The following is a 23870-nucleotide window of genomic DNA, read 5'->3' on the forward strand; positions in this document are numbered from 1 at the left end:
AAAGCCATCATTGCCCACCCCCTCCCCTGCTTTTAAATTTTTTTATTGTGATAAAATGTACATAACATAAAATTTACCATCTTTTTTAAAATAATTTTTTAAATGTTTTATTGTATTTGAGAGAGAGACAGACAGACAGACAGAGAGCGAGTTGGGGAGGGGCAGAGAGAGAGGGGGGCAGACAGAGGATCCAAAGCAGCCTCTGCACTGACAGCAGTGAGCCCGATGTGGGGCTTGAAGTCACAAACCACAAGATCATGACCTGAGCCGAGGTTAGATGCTGAACCGACTGAGTCACTCAGGCGCCCCTAAAATTTTCCATCTTAACCATTTTGAAGTTTACAATCCAGTGACATTAAGTATATTCCCATTTTTGTGCCACCATCACCATTCTCTATCTCCAGACCTTTTTTGTTTGCACACACTGACACTTTGTAACCATTAAATCACTTCCATTTTCCCACGCACCCCCTCCTCCCCCAGTCCCTGGCATCCACCATTCAACTTTCCATCTCTGTGAATTTGACCTTCATTACCCTTTAAGTCACTCCCCATGGGCAGCTGAAAAGCTTCAACTGCGGGAACGGGTTCACTCGGTCCTTCTCATCCTTTTCACTATAAAATGATTAATTGCAAGGATATTTTTTGAATGCTCAGGTATTGGAGAGACACAAAAGAAATTTGAGAGACAAAGTGATAATTCCTGAGCTGTATATTAAGAGAAAATAGGAGTTATTCACCAGTGCAGGGGAAGAGCTTGAAGGAATAGTCTGTGAGGGACTGCAGGCGTCAGTCCATGTGGCCAGTGAAGGGAACCATGGATGGTTGACATGATAGGAGCAAAGTGTATAGACAGAGGAACAAAGACACGCATAGGGCTTTCTTAGGTGCTTGGCATTTATTATAAGGATAGGTGGGTGATTAAAGATGAGGAAATCATCTCAGGAAGTCTCAGAGAAAACTAGAAAGCTATTCAGATACAGCACAGATCTGACAATCATTATTGTTATCATTCTTGTCCCATAAAAAAGCAGTCTTCCGTGGCAACCTACATTGCGGTGATTCAGCTGTTTCTGCATCTGCCAGTTAACCCACACCCTTTAGCTGGTGCTCTCTCTGTCCGTGTCACATTCAACTTCCACAAGACAGAATGTGGCCAGTACCCGTTAACAGAAGGTACCTCCATTCCTGTTTGGACAGCTTTCTTGTACGAGCTGACAGTTGGGTCAGGGGGCTCCAACCATGAAGGCTGGAGGCTTCCCAGGAGAAACAGTGGCAAGTTCCTTCTTACTTGTACTATGTGGAGAGACAATGGGAGATGTGAGCAGAGAGGCTGGGAGGGACCAGATCATGGCCAGCCTCCTCTGTGGCTTTCGGAGGCATACATTTATTGTTAGCTACTGACAGTTACTGGCTACTGTGTATCAGGGGAACCATGTGATCCTTCCCCTTAAAAAATCATATTGATAACAGTGTGCAAACTGAACAGAGAGGAATGTGATTCTTCGTTGGTCAGGAAAGCTTCTGCAGTCACCCCTGAAAGCCAGGAGACTGAGGTCACCAAAGATAATTAAAAAGAAAAAAATGCCAGAGCCTATGCCTCACAGGACTTCCACATGTAAGACGCAAAAGAAAAGTCATAGGGACCCAAGCCTTCCTTATCACAACTACATTTTACACACTGAGATGGCCAAGTCATAGTAGTAAGACCACATGCTACTTTAGAGCTTTATGTGTAGTTACTCTTCAGGCAAATCAGTGAAGACCAATAATGACTATTGATACTGTGTTAAAAGTTACTATTACATCTTTTAAGAAACATACAGGGGTGGTAATTAAATTGATTAATAACATAAAGGTTTGTCCATTTTATTCAATTTAATAAATGAATTGGCTATTACAACGTTAGAGGGAAAGAATAGTTATCGTGGTCCTTCACCAGTGACAGTGGAACCCCATCTGTTTGGTCATATTTAAGACTCATGAATAGGGGCGCCTGGGTGGCTCAGTCGGTTAAGCGTCCGACTTCGGCTCAGGTCATGATCTCGCGGTCTGTGAGTTCAAGCCCCGCGTCGGGCTCTGTGCTGACTGCTCAGAGCCTGGAGCCTGTTTCAGATTCTGTGTCTCCCTCTCTCTCTGACCCTCCCCCATTCATGCTCTGTCTCTGTCTGTCTCAAAAATAAATAAATGTTAAAAAGAAAATTAAAAAAAAAAAAAAAGACTCATGAAGAGACCTGCAGAATGGCAAGTATTCTATTAAGTGCACTACCTGTCAACTGTTCTGAAGCCTACAGGTCACCGTTTTCATGTGTGTATACAGAATATCACCCTTTACATGTTTTTTTCAAGAAATCCCATATCAAACATGTAGTGACTTCAGTAGCCATTACTGAAGATTTGTGGGGCCAACTGGGGGTCATACCATGTAACACATAACAGTCCTCTCTCTCTGTCTCTCTTGTGTCTCTCTCTGTCTCTATCTCTCTTACACACACACACACACACACACACACACACACACACACTTCATACTAACACTTCTTCTGCCCGTTCTAATCCCTCTTCTGTTGCTTGATTTTTTTCTTCTTTGCACTTAGCTCCTCTCTGGCTTCTTTGCCTTAAATTCTGCCAACACCCTGACCCTACCCTTGAACTCCATTTTCAAATTTTAAAGCCTTCTGTTATCAAGAAGAATTTAGTTACCATTTGTTGTTTCCTAAGCATGCCCTTTGAAAGATGCCCATGGTCTCACCCCAAGGGATTTGCCAGGGAACTTCCCTAGCAATCAAAGGCATGTCTATTTCTTTAAACCATCTCCAATAAGATTTTCTTAACCATTTTTATTAAGCCAGCAGCATACAGGCATTGCAGAAAAAAGGAGGGTTAAGAAGAGAAGGCAAGAAAGAGAAAGAAAGAAGTGGGGGAGGGAATGAATACAGGGAGCCGAAACAGGAAGTACAAATCTCTGATAATTCTGTCTTCCAAGGGGAAGCCATCACCTTCTTTTGCATATATTCTGAACATTTTCCTCATTATCATGAAATTCAGAAAATATTTTTTCCATTTTGTTCTAAACCAGCCCCATTCAAGGGGAAGTTGTTTGGGGCCCTGTCTCAATCATTGCCTTCCCACTTGGCTTGCAGAGGCTGCCTATACTCTCCTGTTATACGATGAGCTGTTGGAATGGTCTGACAGGCCCCTTCGGGAGTTCTTGACCTACCCCATGCAAACAGAATGGCAGCGCAAGGAACACCTGCATCTTGCCATCATCCAGAACTTTGACCGAGGCAAAGTAAGTAGCCCTACCCACCTGTGGCCTCACCCAATGTGGTTGTGTTGCTGTCATGTTGCCTTTCATTTCTAGTTTTCTGATGCCCACGTCCTCAAGCCAGGCACCCTCAAATTTTAATATGCATTGAAAACACCCAAGAGTTTGTTAACATGCAGTCTGTTAAGATTTCCAGGTCCCGCCTCTAGACATTCTGATTAGGTATGTCTGGCCTGGGGCAGGGGATTTTGTAACTTTGACAAGGACTCAAGGAGATTCCAATGTGTACGAATTTGGGGCCATGCCTTGAGAAACACTGATCTGGAGATTTTGACACCCAGGTATTTTATTCTCTAAAAAACCATGTTACCACCCCTCACCTGCCTTCCCAAATTGGTATGTGTTCTGCCCCATCCCACTTGTTTTGTTTAAAGAATTTTACGGCCTCCCATCATATACTTAGAGATGCCATGGGGTCCTGAAAAACCTCACTGACCTAATGATGTCCTTTAGCACATCACCTCACTCCACCCCGTCTCCCTCTTCAAGGGCTTGCAGTACCCTTTAAAAAACACTTATGAATCTGACCACAGTTGTTTATTGACTTGAACATTTGGATGCTTTGGTGATACGTGTCTTAGATTTAAATCTATCTTCCAAATTGCCAAGGTTAAACAGAAGACTAAAACACGGCTGTCATTCTTGTACAAAATATAATTGCATAATTTCATGCAAGGGAATTGCCTATCTTCCTATATCTTCTCTTTCCTATCTTCCTTTATTATTTATCTAAATATACTGACATATCATTTGTTACATTAATAGCAAGGAAATGCCTTTGTATCCTCCTTCGGTGGAGTTTCCATCTGTAAGATAAACTGTTATAAAATCTCTGTCCGCTCATCTTGGCCCTTCCAAGGGGTTTGTGCTAGATGTGGCGTTACAGACTGTGGCCCCTGGGTCAGATGACTCACTGCCTATTTCTGTACCATCCACATTCCAAGAATTGCTTTTACATTTTTAAGTGTTTGAAAAGTACCATAAGAAAAAGAATATCTGACAGGTGAAAATTACATAAAATTCACATTTCAGTGTCCATAGATGATTGCTTTATTAGAACACAGACAGGCTTATTCATTGTGGCTGCTTTCGTGCTTTAACAGTGGAGTTGAGTAGTTGTGACAAAGGCTGTATGGCCCACAAAGCCTGAATTATTTACTGTCTGGCCTTTTGCAGAAAGTTTGCTGACACTTGGGCTAGACGAAAGAATTTTTGCTTTTCTGCTGGAAATTAAGCAGCTGGGTTAGATCCTCACAATTTACAAGTGCAATTGAGCCAAGCAAGGAATCGAGCTTGCCAGCTGTGGATAATTGGGCCTTAGGGGTCAGTAGTAATTCCCTCCTTAACACGGAGGGCCTATTTATTCATCTACTTGGCCATTGTGGAACTGTAGTTATTTCAAAATGATGACTCTGAAATGACACCAGAAAATGATTCTGCACCATATGTTAATGCCTGTTCTGGTGGATCATATTTTCTTACTTCCTAAAGAGTTTTAATAATTTGCATGTTAATTGCATGCTGTTTTCAAGCTTAAAGTTGCAGTGATACTATTAAAGGTAAGTTATAAAGATTAAGAAGTAAGGCTGGATGATCTGAAAGCAGTTACACCTTGACCTCTGGGTGGAAATAAGTAAATGTTGTGGGATCACGAGCATTTATATCATGTATTTGTCCACAGTGTTGGGAGAATGGCATCATCTTGTGCCGGAAGATTGCAGAGCAGTACGAGAGTTACTATGACTACAGAAACCTGAGCAAGATGAGGGTAAGGTGCCCAGATGCATCCTAACCAGGCTATGGCATCCTTTTTTGATTAGCTTTCCAGTATCCTTCTATGAAATTAACTTTGTGATCATCTCGACATGTCTTGCAGAAAGCTTTTTTAAGTCTTTCCTCTGAAACATACTCAGCTATTTATACAGAGAAATAGCAGATGCTTTTGATTAGTGCACAAAAGTGAGCCCTTGATCCATGCGCAAACATCAGGTCTGAAATATACAATCAAATCCATGATTAATTCTTTTAGTTTACTGACGAAAATCTCCACACTGTTCAAGAGCTTCTCACTTGTACACAGATCTCTGTAACAATATACTATTGTTAGTCCCATAATCTGCACAGCAGAACAGTAGAAATGGCTAGCTGACCCATTTGTACATATATGAGGGCTAAATTGTATAGGTGTCCACTCTAGCCTCAGCAATATGTTTTATTTGCTACACCTAAACCAAGGTCTTAGTACCCAAGAGCCCAAGGAGTTCAATATTCTGTGTCCCTGAACGAAACGTTTTGTCCCTTCTGTTCTTTTCCGATTCACACAGGTCCCTCTTGCACTGTTAAATCCTTATTCTTCAGAGTCATGAGTGTTTTGTGTCATCTTGTAACACCTCAGCTCTTCAGGGTTTCTAAAATAGGAAGCAGATTATGATGTTCCCTTTTAATTCTGAGGTAGCATTTGAAGAGATGATATTGTAAACCTTTAACAGCCTGCAAAATCCCATACCCCACAAGTAACTCACTCAACCTGCAGAAACCGGCCCTGTACTACTGGTGTAGTATTTCATGTCAGTAGTTCATCACTATTTCTCCTAACATGAAGACCAAAGAGAAAAAACCTTGTTTTAACTTCAGTCCATCATGCTGGCTGGCTCTGTCAGGCACTGCAGTTTTATATAAAAACGTCGCTGTGCTTCTCTTGGCATACTGTCCCTGTAACAGAAGCAAGGTTACAATGTTTACCCAGGAGAGCCCTTGGGTATCATAGTCACTAAGATTTTTATAAACCCAAAGCATTACACTTCATGCCAACTGCTCTTTGGGGTGCTGTTACTGGGGGGCAGAGGGACGGGGGAAGTTTTCAAGTGCAATATTAGTCTTTCTCTATAAACCCTGGGGATGATAATATCATGGAAGGAAAACTATAAGCTTTATGTGCTTCATAGTTCCAACATTGTCAGAGACACACTTAAGAGCTTTCACCCCAGACAGCACTTTGCACTATGGGTCTCCTTTGGTTTGGTTTATCCCTGTCCAACCTGTGCAAGGTTGCACCTTCCAAATGTCCTGAATTACTGTGACCAAGGAGAACCAGATCCACAGGTGGGTACATCCAGCGTGAGAGTTCTCTAGGAAGATTTGGCCTCTAGTAGTTCATTTTTTTTTTTAATTCATGTCACTTGTTATTTAATTGTGAAGATATTTTCTTGATGGACCTTGTGCTTAGAAATTATTTTCTCTGGTGAGAACATGTAATAATATTTGATTCTTAAAAGCAGGGTCAGGAAGCCATAGCCTATGGGCCTTGCGCAACTGAGGAGTTGTGATAGACCATATGGCCTACAAAGCCTAGAATATTTATTCTCTGTCTATTTACAGCATAAGTTTGCTGATCCCTGCCTTAAAGCATAAAAAGGGAGTGAAATCTTCTTTTCTGCAAACTATAGTGAAGTTCTCCTTTATATAGAAGAAACACCCTCTTTTATAAACAAGTAGAGCTGAAAGATGAGATAAAATTATTAGAACCTCTCCTTTGCTTTGCTAGATGATGGAAGCCTCTTTGTATGACAAAATCATGGACCAGCAACGTCTTGAACCAGAGTTCTTCAGAGTTGGATTTTATGGGAAAAAATTTCCATTTTTCTTAAGAGTAAGTTAATACACTATTTAATTTGCTTTTATACTTCCAATATAGATACCCCAGTCAAGAACATCAAGATGTTAATGACATTTGTCCTTTTAGGACCATAATATAAGAGATTTTTGTTTAACTTTTTAGTTTGTAGACAGTGTACTAAATCTAGACTACCTTGTTTTGAATAATTCACCAAATTATCAAACATTTCTTTGATTTTTCATCCTAAATTTCTAAGGTGACTATATTTTCTGAGTAGTCTTTGCTAATTATAGTTGTTCCCCGGTGTGATTGACATTTACTGCTCTGTTTAGTCTGTGATTTCCGTGTAGTTTGCACTAGAGAAAAATGGTGAGGCACTTCAGATGACCATAAACCCTGCAGTCTTATGTCCTCTAGAAACTCCCTCCAGAATCATGGGAAGAGCCCAGTTACCACTTTTGTGAAAAGGGTAAATGTCACTCAACCAAGAGATCCCATTTATTGCTAGGATAAACTCTTTCCATCAAGGAAAATCTTCCAGACGTTCCAAGGTACCTAGTGGATCATAAAATATTTGACTCTATTCTTACCATGGTTCACATTGTGCCAAGTTGTATCTTATGTGCTTGAAGACTTATTTAATACTTGAGTGCGTCACATATACTCACTTACATAAAAACGTTGGTTGGGAGAGGAAAGCTTCCTCCCCAGGCAACTGAGAAGTATCTGGAATAATTTGTGGATTGAGTGAATTCATTACAAACTTTAAATCCTCGCATACAAATACTTTGGTATTTGTGTGGCCCTGAATCTTGCTTTAACTACCAGCACCTATGAATGAACATAGGGGTACTTGAAGGATAATGGAGAGGAGAAAGATTGGATTTCATTGTTTGCTTAATAATCGTTAACTTATCTGCCTTTTATAATCAAAGTTTTATATGTATTTATTCATTTACTTACATATAAAGTTTATATATATACACAGACACCAAATAGAGATATAGGTATAGATTCCAAAATATCCAAGCACCATAGGCAAAAATTCATTTTAGTATTACATGGAACAAACACGGAAATGACAGGTTGATTGAAATGACCTATTATTTTGGTGCCACGCAGACGCAAGTAAAATCTCCTTGTCAGGTTCAAAAGAAACCAACGTGATAGTATACGTGGTCCAAAGGCTGACTCTGCAGATGGACCTACGGGCAGAGGAAAGCTTGATTCTGGGTCAAAAACAGAGACAGGTTTAGAATACTTCCTGACTTTGAAAGACTGTTTTAAAGGTGGACATACTAAGCACAGGACTGTGATCAACAGCCCGCTGCCAAGTGCAGGTAGCCCGCATCCAGGTAGTGAGCGGAAGTGTGGACATTCTAGAATTGTGAGCAGTGCAGGGGCTGGAGACCCCACAGGAGGGTCCAGACATGACTCTGGTGCCACACACCCCCTTCTTCTCTCAGCTCAAAATCAAGTGAAGTAAAAGATTACATTTTCTTCCACATCCTACTCAGGGCTAATCAATCCATTACATACAGTGGGTACAGAGTTTAGATCATAATATTTTAGATGGCCTTCAAAAGTGTTTTCATTTCTTTTAAAGATCAGAAGGGAAAAATGAACTGTTTTCGTGGAAGAAAATGTTATATATTAAATTGTATATTATACATTAGACTATTAGGTATATATTTGTCCTCATACCAAATCAGTCTCTCAGTATGATTTTTGATACTGTTTTATAGAGAAAGAGGCCCACAAAAGTCATATTGTGACCCTGATCAAATTCTGAGTGCAGGTAGCAAGTACACTCAATGTGTATCTAGTAAATAAAACTGTGATAAATAAAAGTGTAAAGTTTAAAAAAAAAAAAATAGAAGTAGTTTAGGAGCCACAATTTTAAAAGGACTTTAGCAAATTAGAATACTGAATTGGCTAATAGAATAAATATTGTTAGGAAGTTAATTAGAATAAATCAGCCTATGTTATTAGTCTTTTCAAAACAGCTTTTCTTGGAGCACCTGGGTGGCTCAGTCACTTGAGTGTCCAACTTCAGCGCAGGTCATGATCTCACAGGTCTTGAGTTCAAGCCCCACATCGGGCTCTGTGCTGACAGCTCAGAGCCAGGAGCCTGCTTTGGATTCTGTGTCTCCCTCTCTCTCTACCACTTGCCCACTTGTACTCTTGTGTCTCTCTCTCAAAAATAAATAAGGACTTAAAAAAAATTTTTTTTAAAAAACAAAACAAAAAAACAGGTTTTCTAGGTATAGATGATATTTTCTTCAAAATGAAAGAGAAGGGTTACCCTCTATTGGTTTCTAAGAGGCACCACACCCTTCAGAACCATGGGGCTGGACCTCTTTTTAGGAAATCAGATTCCAGTCTGTCCTTCAATTTAAAAACATGCAAATTTCAACATTAAAAATTTCCTCTTCATGGGGGTGCCTGGGTGGCTCAGTTGGTTAAGCATCCAACTTTGGCTCATGTCATGATCTCATGGTTCATGAGTTTGAGCCCTGCGTCGGGCTCTGTGCTGACAGCACGGAGCCTGGAGCCTACTTTGGATTCTGTGTCTCCCTGTCTCTCTACCCCTCTCTCACTCATGGTCTGTCTGTCTGTCTCTCTCTCTCTCTCTCTCTCTCCCTCTCAAAAATAAATAAACATTAGAAAAATTTTTTACAGGGGTGCCTGGGTGGCTCAGTCGGTTAAGCGGCCGACTTCAGCTCAGGTCATGATCTCATGGTCCGTGAGTTCGAGCCCCGCGTCGGGCTCTGTGCTGACAGCTCAGAGCCTGGAGCCTGTTTCAGATTCTGTGTCTCCCTCTCTCTGACCCTCCCCCGTTCATGCTTTGTCTCTCTCTGTCTCAAAAATAAATAAACGTTAAAAAAAAAAAATTAAAAAAAAATTTTTTACATAAATAAAAATTTCCTCTTTGTGATCATTTTCAAGATAATTTTCAAGTTGAAATAAATTAATACATTTATATAAGTGTACGATTTAAGTAGTTTTTACCCTCTTGGAAAATGGGTTCTTTATTGACAATTTCTTTGTGCACAGAATATCTCTGCATAGTGATTTGGAAAGAATAACTGAGATCAAGGATGAGAGAGACATTTGCTTTTCATTGTATGTCCTGTACTGTTTGGGATTTTTTTTTCTTTTTTTTTTTAACCATTGGTGTGTATTTCCTTTTCAAAAGAAAAAGACAATGAAAAAAAATTTTTTTAAGTATTAACAAAGGTAACCTAGCAATTCGACTCCTGGGTATATACTCAAGAGAAAATATATGTCTACACAAAGACCTATACACAAATGTTCATAGCAGCATTATTCATTATTGCATAAAAGTGGAAGCAGCCCAAACGTCCATTAGCCTATAGATAGAAAAACATACGGTATATTCATACAATGGAATATTGAGCAGTAAGAAGGGAATAAAGTACTGTTACATGGTACAAAGTGGTTCAGCCACTTTGTAGCATATATTAAGTAGAAGAAGCCAGTCACAAAACACTACATGTTGTATGATTCCATTTATATGAAATGTCCAGAATAGGCAAATCCACAGAAACAGAAAGTAGATTAGTGGTTGCCAGGGGCTGGGGTGGGGGATAGGGGTGCAGGGGCAGAGGAAATAAGGAATGACTGCTAATGGATAAGAGTTTCTCTACAAGGTAATGAAAATGTTCTCAAATTCAACAGTGGTGATAGTTGCTCTGTGCAGATACTAAAAACCTTCAAAAGGGTGTATTTTATGGTATGTGAACTATATCTCAAAGCTGTGATGAAAAAAGTATTGATCGGAGAAATGTTTAATTATTTTTTATTTCCTGACAACTCCAATATCAGATGCCAAGTTTATTTTTATTTCAGAATGACTTTTTAACACCATTAAATGATTATATGCTTAGAATAACCCCTGATTTTACAACCCGCTCTAAGATTTAAGCATTGCTTTAAAAATGTTGCAGTTATTAGAACAGTCAGATACTTACTTTGGGACTTCTGTAATATGCAGGAATATACATCATATATATAGTCTTATTTTATCAAGCAAATTTATTATCTTTTGAATACAATTAAAAAAAATAGTATCAGAAAGTATACTCTGTTTTATCTAGAAAGTTTTAAATATGGGATTGTTAGTTCGGCGGGGGGGGGGGGGGGGGGGTCCTGATTTCTAGGTAGTCTGTCTTAGCCTGTATTACCAAAGGATTGTGATTTATTTGGAGGTTTGTGAAGAATTGTGGCAGGTTTTCAGAGCCCATTCCCTGCTCTTTTTTCTGCTTGCTTCCACCTGCCTTTTCGCAGCTGCAACCCTGAGCCCCCTGCCCCCTGCCCCCTGGTTTCTGACTTCCTCCAGGTGACTCAGAGTTCTTCCTTAGGGCATTTTGTGTAATTATAAGAACCTCTGAGAACCTTGGGCCTTAGCTCCCCAAGACCATGAACCACGCCCTCTTTCTCTTAAAGATCTTCAGGGCATGTCACCTACAACTTTTCGTGGTCCCCATAGCTGCTAGGAGTTTTTTTCTGGATGTGTCAGCCATGTTCAGTGGAGACAGAGCTCAGGCCTTGGTCTCACACCTGAGTTTGAATCTAATACACATGGCCAAAGTACATAAAGATCTTGATCCATGGTTCCCAATTATAAAATGGGGCAGGATGTGGGAACGACCCCCTCACATTTGTTGGGGTTAAATAAGATAAATGCAGAGTACCTAGTTAGTGACTGTTTTCAACAGTTGTAACTTCATTATTATTCACCTGTCAGGAAGAGTTCCCTCTTACCTAACCTGACTTCAAAGGTGCTTTCCAGAAACCTGCCCATCTTTCCAGCTCTTTAGACTACCTCAAGGATAACCTTCACCATTTTTTGCCTGAATGAGAGACAGTCCCAGCCCACAGAGTGCTTCTATATCTTGTAAAAGAAAACAAACAAAAAACAAAACAAAATAACGTCCAACATTTAGCAAGGCCCTAAAAATCCTAAGTCTTATCTTGGGCCAGTTAACAAGACTCTCGGCTACAGGAAGCCAAGCCCAGTTTGTTACAGCAGGGAAGTTTCCCATTCCGGCCCTGCTGAGAGCAGGAATACAGACGGTGATAGTCTTCCTTTTTTCCACGTAGGAATCCAGTGTTGAGGATCCGGTGTTGATCTCTGTGGCCTTTATAAAAAAAAATGCATTAACGCGCATTTTTGGAGATTGCATTTACTTTCTTTTCCTCCAAATTGAGAATTCACCCACCAAACTCTGATATCCAGCTTATCAAAAAAAAAAAAAAAAAAAAAATCTTTAACACATGTGCTCATTAGCATTCAGAGAGAACATGATTGCTTTGTTTTATACTTCGGTGCTCTGAGAATCAGATGCCTCTTTGCACCTCATGCACACAAGCTTGGCACATACTACTGAGTCTTATCAAAAGCAGTAGAAAGTGAAGCTCGTGATCCTTGCCCTGCATTTTTCATATCTGGGCAAATTTTTCAGACTGTGTCAGTGTTTTGGATTTGTTGTTGTTGTTGTTGTGACAGTCTATTGATGTGAGGCATATGCTCCCTTACTGCCAGTGCCCTATTTTTTGGCTTCTCGATTATATGCACTCGATTATATGGCTCTAATTTCTTTTTTTTTTTTTTTTATTTCTCCTGCAGAATAAGGAGTTTGTGTGTCGAGGGCATGACTACGAAAGGCTGGAGGCCTTCCAACAGAGAATGCTGAATGAGTTCCCCCACGCCATCGCCATGCAGCACGCCAACCAGCCTGATGAGACCATCTTCCAGGCAGAAGCTCAGTGTATCCACACCTAGGAGGGGCTGCAGTGAGTGCAGTTAGAGCCACTGGCCATTAGCCGCAGCGCATTTTCGTGCAAGGCTGTTCAGCCTCTGGCCCCCTCTGCCATAGCCATGTTCTCTCTCTCCTTCTCATCATCTTGATGTCAGCTTAGCTCCTTCTGAACAGAATGTTCTGGTTATTATCACAATGTCAGTTGAAAGGAAATCCCTTAAGGATTCTGGTAAAGAATTTTTTCCTTTCAATTAAAACTTTTCTGTGTCTCAAACCTGCTTTTAAAGCTCCTTTTAGTGATTTCCCTCAGAATAATTTTCCTCCAACATATCCTGTGGAAACTGCTTCAGTTCGAGGAAATGATAGTGTTATATTTACTGGCACATATCATTCACCCCCTTTTTCTGTGATACTTTTATTCTGGAAGGAAGGAAACAAGGTACCTTAGTGTCTTTGGGGGAACTCTTAGCCGTGGCATCCTGGACAGCCTTTAGTGATGGCTGTGTAATTGAAACTCCCATTGTCTAAATACAAACAATCCAAATGAAATTAGGCATTAGAGACAAAGGGAATTCACCCCAGCACTCCTGTGTGATGGCTTCTGTCTTCCTGAAACTTTTGTTCATAAAGAAGACAAGAAACTCCCACTGATGATTATGGATACCATTTCAAAGTAGAAAATAAAATGCAATAGAAGCAAGAAATTCCATAAGGGAAAAGATTTTGCTGTCCTTCTTAGGATGAAAAAAGAAGGTGTAAAACATACAAGTAAATATGATACCCCTCTAATGTAATTTTTTAAATATCAACTACACCAACAACACTCTGCTTATCAGTAGAAGATTTGGGAGAGTGATAGCTTAAGTGTGGGAAGGCTGGAGACATGGAGCATCACACAGGTAAATACAAATCACTGTCACAACGGGTTCCTGTCTTTGGTCATGGTTGCATGGGTATTTATACATTATTATACAAACAAATTAAGAGGGGACATGCATAGACTAAGGATAAGAGTGTCTCTTAAGCAAGGATTACAGTTAATGTAATTCTAAGTACCTAAGATCCAAGCCATAGCCACTCACCCCGACAAAAAAAAAAAAAAAAAAAGAAAGAAAGAAAGAAAACAAATCAGTGATAAATAAATTCACAAGTTATAGACATTTTAAACAGATACTTTGTCAGAATCACCTACCTGAAACTAGTTCAAGGCCTGTAGTTTGAGAAATGATTTGTTGTCAACTGAGTTCTTGGTACCTTCCTAGCAATTTTTAAAATGATTTCGAACCAATGGAAACACCAGATTGTTACCCATCCTCTTCTCTCTGCCACGGCTCAGCTCGAGCCAGATTTCCACCGAGTTTGCCAAGTTGGGTTTCCTCCTTGACTTTTTAATCCTAGATTTACAGATATATGCTGTTACTCCCATTCCGGAGAGCCAGGAGGTCCTGCAGAGAGAGGGTGTTCCGGACAACATCAAAAGTTTCTATAAAGTGAATCATATCTGGAAATTCCGCTATGACAGACCATTTCACAAGGGCACCAAAGATAAAGAGAATGAATTCAAGGTATCGTGCAGTTCTATTACACGTGGTTTCCTGTGAGAATCTTGGGACAAGCCGCTCGATAAATATTTACTCAGAATAGAGTCAGGTGATAGAACCAGAAGGGAGGAGAAATCATTTAGTCTTGTTGATCTCAAATTCTTCTGTGTATCAGATTGAGTCAGAAATCGGAGTCAGGAATCCTGACTCAGTAGGTCTGAGAGGAAGCCCTAGAAGCAGCTTTTTTTGTGACCGTGCCGGTAGTCCTCAGACCAGCCTCGGAGATGTCATGATTGAGCTCAGCCCTCTCATTCATTCATACGGAACCAACTGTGGGGACCTCAGAATATTTGTTCTGAGGTACCACAGACCACAGTGAGTGAAGAATGCTTAATCAATAGGGGAAAAGAAGATTCGGAGACTGGGAGCAGCAGAAAATTTCTGTGTGATCTTCTGCTTTTTCTTGTTAGAATGATGTGTCATTAGGACTTGTGAGAAGACACAGGATAAAAGCAAACCATATACTCCTTGCATGTGCCAGTCCGTTGTGAGTAGTTGCAATATGCCTTACCGTCCAGAGCTCCCTCTGGCTGTCTCTCAGCTCCACAGGGGGAAAGGGGCATGATGGTCCCACAGACACATTATAGTCTCCTCTTTCCTTGACACTGACAAGGCAAGACCAGATAGATCTCTGTTAGTCACTATTTTCCCCCATACAAAGAATGCAAAACAAACCTATTATTGTGGGTTATTTGGCTTGGCTTCTTTCATCACAGAGTGTCTCTTTAAGCTGGGAAACATTCTCCTGATACTGTTAGCAATGACTGTCTGATGTTGATTCCCCTTGTGGCCTCTGCCTAAGTGCCAGTTCCCAGTGTGCCCAGCAGTAGCTCCAGGAGTTAGGCATGGCCATTCTGCAGTGTTATGATGGCCCTCAACACAGCCGTCCTCTGTGCAAAGAGGTCTGATGGCTTAAATATCAAGGCAAAGAAACTATGGGAAGACAGAACTGGGAGGTTCCTGAAAAGATCCATGAGCATTTTCTAGTCCTTTTGGATACTTCGATTTTTGTTAGCGTCTCGCCAAACCAATTAGTGATCGTTGGTTTATGCTATGGTTTTCACCAGTTGTTTACACTGAACAAGTCAGAGATCCACTGGAGTCAGGCAGCTGACTTGCTCAGGGTCACATTCTCATTACCCATACACCCTACACCTTCTGGTATCTTCTCCTTTGCATTTTCTGCTGTACCACCTTTCCTCATGGCTATCACTTTAAGTATTTATCTGTGGTATAGCAGTCCTCCTAGAAAATGATGATAAATCTGGCTCCTGCTTCCTGTGCCGACAGCCCTTGGCATCTGGCTCCAAACTGCCCCTCCGGAAGCCTCATCTGCGCCACAGCCCACCCACTCACCCTCCTCTCAGCTCCCGCAACATTGAACTTCTCTTCTTCATCTCCTGCCATGCCCTTTTCGCAAGCAATCGGGGCCTCAGCGCAGGCTGCTTCCTGCTGCCTGCAGCGCTCCCCCCCCTTCCTCCGCCTGGCAAACTCCTACTCACTCTTCAGCATTCCACTCACGTGTCACCTCCTCTGAAAAGTGCTGTCCTCCTCCCACAGAATGAGGTGCCTGCCTCCTTCCTTCTGCTTCCCCCAGCACTTCCAGCATGCCTTTCTCTTTGCCCTGAGCCCTTCCATATCTGCTTACCTCCTTGTCACCACCAGAAGGCTTCCAGCCACTGTCACAGGGGACTCTGCCCAGTAGATCTTGGCTGACACGAAGAAATCCTCCTGTTTTTTGTTGTTGTTGAATACGTGGCATTCTTTCAGGGATTTTGTAAAGTATATCATTCTCTTGAGAATATACTTTGTTTAAATAAGAAAAATGAGGCATGGGTACAGAAACATGGTTGACAAAGGTGAAATCTGTCATCAACAGCTGCTCTTATCAAGGCGGCCATGCCTTCATGTGTCATGGGGATGCTCTTCCTGACCAGGGGAAGCCTCCGCTCTTTAAATACAGATCCTCTTGGGTGGTGGCAGTTCAAACGTGCATGAGGAAGTGTGCACGGTGAGGAAGTCAGAAGTTCTAGCAGGTGGGGTCTGTGCTGGCTCTACAGGTGACTAGAATATACCTCTGAGCAGGTCATGTTGCCTCCTTGATGCTTAGCGTCTTCATCTTTAAAATAGAAAGATGGAGCTCCATGATTGCTCCTGGGCCTTTCCTCCTTTGGGATGTTGTTATTCTGGTCCTGTGTTGACTTGCTGATACTATTACCCCTTCCAGATAGAAATGACAAGCCCCAAGACCTGAAAGAGTGAAGAGAGTTTAAATTGGAATTTGAAAGAAATTGCAAAGGAAATAATGGGATGGCCTGTTACTCTATTTTAAGCTTGTTGTCTGAAGTAGATCATTTATTGCACACAGGAAAAAGTGTCAGACAACATAGAATGGAATTATTAGCCTAGCTTCAGCTATACCTTACGTGGTAACTTCTTGAGTGTGAAGGGATTGCCCACGTGCTAGAATGAATACTAAGGAAAAGCTTCCAGAAATCAGCAAACCTGACCAAATTGATGGCAAACATTAGTGATAGCTCAGTAACTGGAAAGAAGGGACACTTGGGGATTTAATTTGTTTTGTATTCCGTAGAGTCTCTGGGTGGAGAGAACATCATTATACTTGGTGCAGAGTTTACCTGGAATTTCCCGCTGGTTTGAAGTGGAAAAGCGTGAAGTGGTAAGGATCAGAGCTTATTCTCAAGTACTTTCCCATCACAGCTGCTCACTGGGAGTCCCGCCATATGTCAGCTGCTTCTGCTGTTGACTCCAAGTCCATGGAAGCACATATAAGTTAGTGAATGTTTATGGTATTGACCGCTGTGACCGAGGCTTTAGGGGAACATTACTGTTCTCCTAGTCTGGCCAGTCAGAGGGATTCTCCAAAAAATAACTACGACTGCAGCATGTAAACAACTCAGGCCCTTGAGTTAGGGGAGCTGGTATTTGAACTACTGCAGGCTAGTGGGGAGGGGTTCTCTACCTTATCTTATTTAATCACCAGACCAAAACTATGAGGTATGTATTTCTATCCCTATTTTTACAGGTCTTAACAAGAAGTTAAAAGCCTTTGCCAGAGGTCTCATGTTAAGATGTTGAAAAAGGATAGACTCAAACCCAGATATTCCTGCCTCAAAAGCCAGTTACATCCAACTCTTTTAGCTCAGTTTCCTTACAGGCAGCCTGAGGCTAGTACAGAGCCCCAGCACTGTATCTGACGCACTGGAGGTCCGTGCTGTTACCTTTGGCAGTAGAACAGAGGTTGCTGAGTTGGTCTCACTGAGCAGTCCTGGATGAACACCAGCTAGAGACCCTTGGGTGTCATTATAGAACCTGGAAACTGCAGCACCCGTGTCCCCTTCAGGTTGTAAACCATGCCCCCGCTCGAGCCCCCAGTTCTGGGTGCTGACAGCAGCTACGTCCAGGGTGAAACCTCACCTTGCTGCCTGTGCTGTTCTTCAGGCTGGCTGCACCTTGATGGCAGCCCTGCACCCAGGCAGCGTCCCTTCTCCCTCCTTTGGGACGTCCGTCCTGGCTGAGGCCAGCCCTCTGATGGCCGGAGTCCTCTAGCTGATAGAAGACATGGCAGTTGTGAAGACATCATTTAACCCCTTTCTTAGGTAACAGGCTCATTCCGTCAGTGTGTAAATAAAAGCAGCTTTTGCCCAAATGGTCTTCCAAGAATGCCTCGTCCTGCCTGAAATCTCACTAAGCATTGAAACCACTCAGCTTATCATGCTCATTGAAGCTAAGGATCTAGTGGCATTTTCCTTTTACAGTGCTAAAAATTTCATATGGCTTCCTAGACAAATGGAACTCAGTTTATCAGACTGCCTTAGTGCTATTGTATTCTTGTAGGTTCTGAGTCCAGGGTTACCACTGATGTACCTTGGTGCCTTCCATAGAAGAGGAGAGGTTGCCCAACAGTGTCAGAAAGTCTTAGCCTTGTGCTTCCCGCTGAATGGCATGGGCCCAACCCACATCGCTGTTCTTAGTCATCTACCCTGCATTAATGATTCAGAGAGCCATTTCAGCTACTTACTACCCAGAGGGTTAAATTCTCTGAGGTCTCACCAGTGGCCCTAACCTTTGAAGTATTACCCCCTCACACACACACACACACACACACACACACACACACACACACACTACTCATAGAAAGTACCATGCTGATAATGATTAAAGAAGCATTACTAAGCACAACCTTTCAAACATCAGCTGCTTACTTTATTAGAATATATAATCTTACATTCTGTCAAACAGAACAAATTTAATTGGGCTACTTTGTTCTCTGAACACAGCCCACTCATGACAACCTTATGTCTTTCTCTTGTTCCCACTGCCTGGGATGTCCTCACCCTCTATTAAAGTTGCTGGTTTACTACTTTACTTTAATTCATAGTGTATGAGGCCCTTGAGATCAGAGGCAGTAGGTACTAAGTACATATATGCCAACCTGAACTGAAATTCCTTATGTACGTTGTCAAAATCTGAAAGATTCTGAAAAACCAAAGGTGTTGTCATAAGTTCAGCTCCAAAACTCAATTGGTAATAAACCTAACCTGATCTGCTGTTAGGACCATTTACGATCTTTATTTCACATAGTATGAATATTCATATGTTTTACTTCAGAAATATTAAAGCATTGGTTAAAAATAATCTTCCCGGACCCTGCTTGAGGGTTACATAATAAACTATCTGTGCCTTATATTATGTTTCTAAAATCTGAAATTTTCTGAATTGTGAACCATCTGGTGCCAAAGGTTTCTGATGGGATTGTGGGCCTTTATTCTCTAACCCATAGCCCCAGAGTTTATTATCCCATTCTTGCAAAGATAGCAAAGCCTTTGAAGTACTGTTTTCTCAGTAATTGTTTTTATTGTTTTGAGAACAAATAAAAAAATAGGTACTTTCCCCCATTAATAAGTAAGCTCATTTAAAAATTTTTAAACAAGATAAAAAAAAACCACAAAAGAAATTTGTGATGACTTTTTAAACTCCAACTAAAGATAATGAGAATATTTTCACATCTCACATTATATCCATCAGAAAATCACGTGGCTCTCCTTTCAAAATATATGCGGAATCCAGCCACTCTTCACCAGCCCCTACTCATAGCGCCATCTAGTGTCTGATTTCTGCAGTAGTGTCTTAAGTGGTCACATGCTTCTACCCTAACCCCTTGCAGTCACTTCTGTGTACAGCATCCGGTGTCCCTTTTAAATTTAAGTTGTATCATACAAAAATAAATACATAACAAACCTGATGTACCCATCATTTTACTTAAACAGCTGTCAAAAAGGCCAATTTTGTCTCATCAGCTCCATCCTCTTTTACACTGGATTATTTTGAAGTAAATGTGACCTCATATCATCTCATCTATAAATAATTCAGTATGTATATTAACAAAAAAACATAACCACAATAACGAAAAAACATAACCACAATATCATACGTTATCCCGTCTTAAAAAATGAACAGTAATTCCTTGACGTAAAATAACCAGCGTTTACACTTCACCAAGAGTCTGTTTCTTTTATGAGTTTTTGTTTATTTGTTGTCTTTTGTTGTTTGAAGTCAGATCCACATCAGGGCCATACATCGCACTTGGCTGAAATGTCTTCTAAGGTCTCTTTTGATTTATAGGTTCTCCCTGAATTGCTCTTTTTCCCCTTGCAATTTGCAGCCTGCGAACCAGTGGGGTAATTTAACATGTTTCTTTGCCCCTATACTTTTTGTAAATTGGCAATTAGATCTAGAGACTTGATAAGATGCTGTTGTTATTATTGGTTTTTGTTTATTATTTTTTTTTGCAAGAGTACTTCCTAGGTGGTGTTATGCTTCTGGTTGTCTCTTTTTTGTTGTTACATTGGAAGCCACTGATGATCATGGCCCCAGCCTACTGAGTGTCGCAAAATGGTAAAATACTTTATCACTCCTTTTTTGTTTATTCATTGGAACACTTCTGTAATGAGAAACATTCCCTCATCGACTATATGATTACCCTGAGGTATAGCAAAGGAAGGATGACACCCTACAGAAGCGACCAGAGAAGTTTTTTGTTTGGTTGGCTTTGTTTTATGTATCATTCGTAACTCGTGGAGTTAAGCATACTGGGTTGTTTTTGTTTTTTTTTTAACTCATTGTAATTGTTACTCTTACTGATTTTCAAGTTGTTCCATTTTGCCCATTGGGAACCTCTTCAAATTGACTTTTGAGTCTTTTTTACAGTATCCAAGTATTCGTTGTTACTGAGCTAACACATAGGACTGGATTGTCAAATCAGATGTGGGAATCAGCATCAAGCTTTACTAATAACTTTAAGGCAATCAAGAGGCTCATATGAAGCAGAGAGACATCTGAGACCTCAGGCCTTGGCCTCCAGGTCCTTCTTTCTCACATCAATAATAATTTGGAACAGATGGAGTCTCTAAGTGAAATTCACGGGATCCCTCATACACAGGGTACATTTAAATTATGAAATTCACATTATGAAATACTCCATTTTATACTGCAGACAGTTATAAAACTTACCTGGGACATTATGTAGGGAATCCTATATCGTGGCTTATCAGTTTTATTACTGAAAGCAATTCTTAGTTGGGGACACAGATACCATCTCCTCCTTCTGGCAATTAGTCTTGGACTGTTTACTTGAAGGTTCAGTTGACAAGGGGATAAGACCAGATCACCTGCCTTCCTTTCTGTTCCCCAAGGATATGCCTCCATTAGAGACAGTGAATGAATCACAGGCCAGCTGCTTTACTGCCTTCCTCCCAGCCGCCTTCCTGGCTTACTGGGATAACTAGGTTCTCCATTTCTCCAATGACTCCTGTTTCTTTTTGGTGGTAAACAGCATTTAAAGATCACAATCCAGGGACAAGAGGAAAATAATCTTTCAATGAATGTTTTTTACACATTGTTTTTCACATACTTCTTTTGACCATCTCCTTAGAATAATTTCCCTAGAAATGAATTGGTCTATCAAAGAGTCCACAATTTAACCTTTGATTCATGGGCCAACAATGGCATGTATCAACTTCTGTCTTGTCTGGTGGGGATAACTGTTCTTGAGAATACCCATTTTCCCACCATCCTCTCCAACACTGGGGGTTATGTTATTTTAATCTTTACTAATAATAAACCAAAAATGATCATACTAGGGTTTGTTTGGGTTTTTTTTTTTTTTTGGCATTTGTTGAATGCAAGTGAAGATGATATTTTTTCATATATTTATTTCCTCTTTCTATTTATTTTGTGAATTATAGCCTTTGGTTTTCTTCAGTATTTGAGAAATAACAATAATTTATCAGGAATATATATGGAAATATTTCCCCAAGTTACTGTTTGTCTTTTGCCTGTGCTTGTTGCAATTTGTTTTTGAATTTTTTCATATTAATAACATTTGAACTTCTAAAGAGGAGCATGAATTTTTTTCCCCATTGGCCAAAACACAATATTTTTCATCTTAACCATTTTTAAGCATACAGTACAATAGTGTTAACTACGTGTGCATTATTATGCAACAGATCAGTTTTATCTTGCAAAACTAAAACTCTATCCATTGAATATTTCCCCTTTCTCCCCTCCCCAGCCCCTAGCAACCAGTGTTCCATTTTCTAAGATGTCTGACTTTTTACCTTTTAGTCCATCAGAATTCTCAGACTTTTCCTTTATGATTTAGGTTTTATGATTATAAAACAAAGGCTTATTGTCCTAGGCAGTAAATACTTATTTACCAGCACTCTGTAAAGAAACACAATATTGCCAATAGCACCCTAGAAGGTTCCCATGTACTCCTTCACAGTCACAAGTCACTCACTTTCCATTACAGGTCATCACTAGCCTCACTTACCTGGTATCCATTCCCTTCCTTGGTTGGTCACCTAAGTTTATGATTCTCTAAAACAAGTCAATTTAGTTTAGTCTGGTTTTGAACTTGATGTAACTGTATCATAGTGTATATATTCTCTTGTAACTTGGTTCTGTCACTCAGTATTATTTGTCACAGTGTTATTACATGTGACTGAAGTTTGTTTTCACTGCTGCATACTCTTCCATTGTGAGAACATACCACAATATGTTTATGCATTCTCTTATCAATGGACATAGGGATTTTGGAGACATTTATGACAATTTTTGTACATTTCTTCACACACATGTACATACATCTCTTACTTTTTTTCTCAAACATACGCTTGCATAGAATTGCGAGCCCATAAAATATAATAAAGCTATCTTTAACTTTAGTGTTTAATGCCAAATTGTTCTCCAAAGCGATTGAAACCATTTGAACTTCCAACAGCAGAAATTGAGAGATTCTAGTACTCTCATTCTCACCCTCATTTGCTATTGTCATATTTATTTTTGCCATTTTGGTGAATGGTTAGTACTATATTATTGTGGTACTGTTTTTCACTTTTTTGATCACAAATGAGGTTCAACACCTTTTCATATATTTATTGACCACTTGGTCTTCTTCCTTTGTAAATATAGTGCCTGTTTAAGTCTTTTGCCTATTTTTACTGGGTTGTTTGCCTCTTCCTTATTGGTTTATAAGAGTTCTATGTATATATTCTGAACAGGTATACTTATATCATTTTGATGTTTTTATTAATGCTTCCAAAAAATGTACTTTGAGATCAGAATCGCTTCTTACTCATTTTTGTGTAATTCTCCTGATGCTCCTCATCACACATTAGTGGTCAGAAATGAGATATAATTCCCCAATTCCTGCCCTCAAGACCTGAGTAAGATCTTACTGTAAGTTGAAGGGAGTTCTGCCCTAACTCATGGATTGTGCAAGAACAAACTGCTGTTGGGTCTGACTGATTGTAGGTGGGTTGTGGCATGGTGTATCGAAGGCTATTGAATGCAACTTACAATGCTTAATAAAAATCTTTATTCTTTTATTATAAAAAAAAGAGTTCTATATATATTCTGGACAGAGGCTTTTTGATGGTTTTCTAGGTTATAAATACCTTCTACTTTCTGGGTTATCTTTCCTTACTAGTCTCTCTTGATGAATGTATAATATTAATTTTTACATTGTCAAATTATTTTCATACTTTGCAGTGTTGTTTTATGATGATGTAAGTGAACTTTAAAAGTCCAGTTTGTTTCCTTAACTGAAAAAAAGACCACAATATTTAAATGTGTTTATTGTAAGATTGAATTACTTTATAGCTAAGAGCTTGGCAGACCTTCTCTTCAAAGACAATGTCAATGACAATAATGGCTCCAATGTTAAATATTTGAAGAACATTTTCATCATTTTCAGTTCGGTCCCCCATATAAGCTAGAATTTTTAAGTCATTATAATTCTTTTTGGCTCTCCTTCAAAAAATAGATCCTGCAGCATATATGATTAACTTATTTTCTATAACTCCCAACTGAGTACCATCCTGTGCCACCTTATGGTGCTGTTATATATGCATATGGGGTCCATATGGGCATATGTCCCATATTCCCAACTGGGTTGAAAGCATCTTGACATCAGAGGATTTGTAAATGCATCTTTGTATCTCCTGTGGTGCTTT

At 40.2% G+C, this 23870-nt stretch overlaps 1 protein-coding gene across 4 annotated transcripts in view; it reads left to right on the forward strand.

The window, feature by feature from the left end:
* The window catches only part of DOCK4 (dedicator of cytokinesis 4), a 435260-nt gene that overhangs the window by 391693 nt on the left and 19697 nt on the right, over positions 1-23870 (forward strand). For all 4 annotated transcript variants that reach the window (XM_058724565.1, XM_058724568.1, XM_058724567.1 and 1 more), the window contains 6 exons: positions 3144-3292; positions 5010-5096; positions 6873-6977; positions 12598-12739; positions 14129-14295; positions 16925-17011. In XM_058724565.1, the coding sequence (XP_058580548.1) occupies positions 3144-3292; positions 5010-5096; positions 6873-6977; positions 12598-12739; positions 14129-14295; positions 16925-17011 (737 nt within the window). The remainder of the gene's footprint in view (positions 1-3143; positions 3293-5009; positions 5097-6872; positions 6978-12597; positions 12740-14128; positions 14296-16924; positions 17012-23870) is intronic.

This window comes from Neofelis nebulosa, chromosome 4 (assembly GCF_028018385.1).
Source record: "Neofelis nebulosa isolate mNeoNeb1 chromosome 4, mNeoNeb1.pri, whole genome shotgun sequence".
Taxonomy (NCBI): domain Eukaryota; kingdom Metazoa; phylum Chordata; class Mammalia; order Carnivora; family Felidae; genus Neofelis; species Neofelis nebulosa.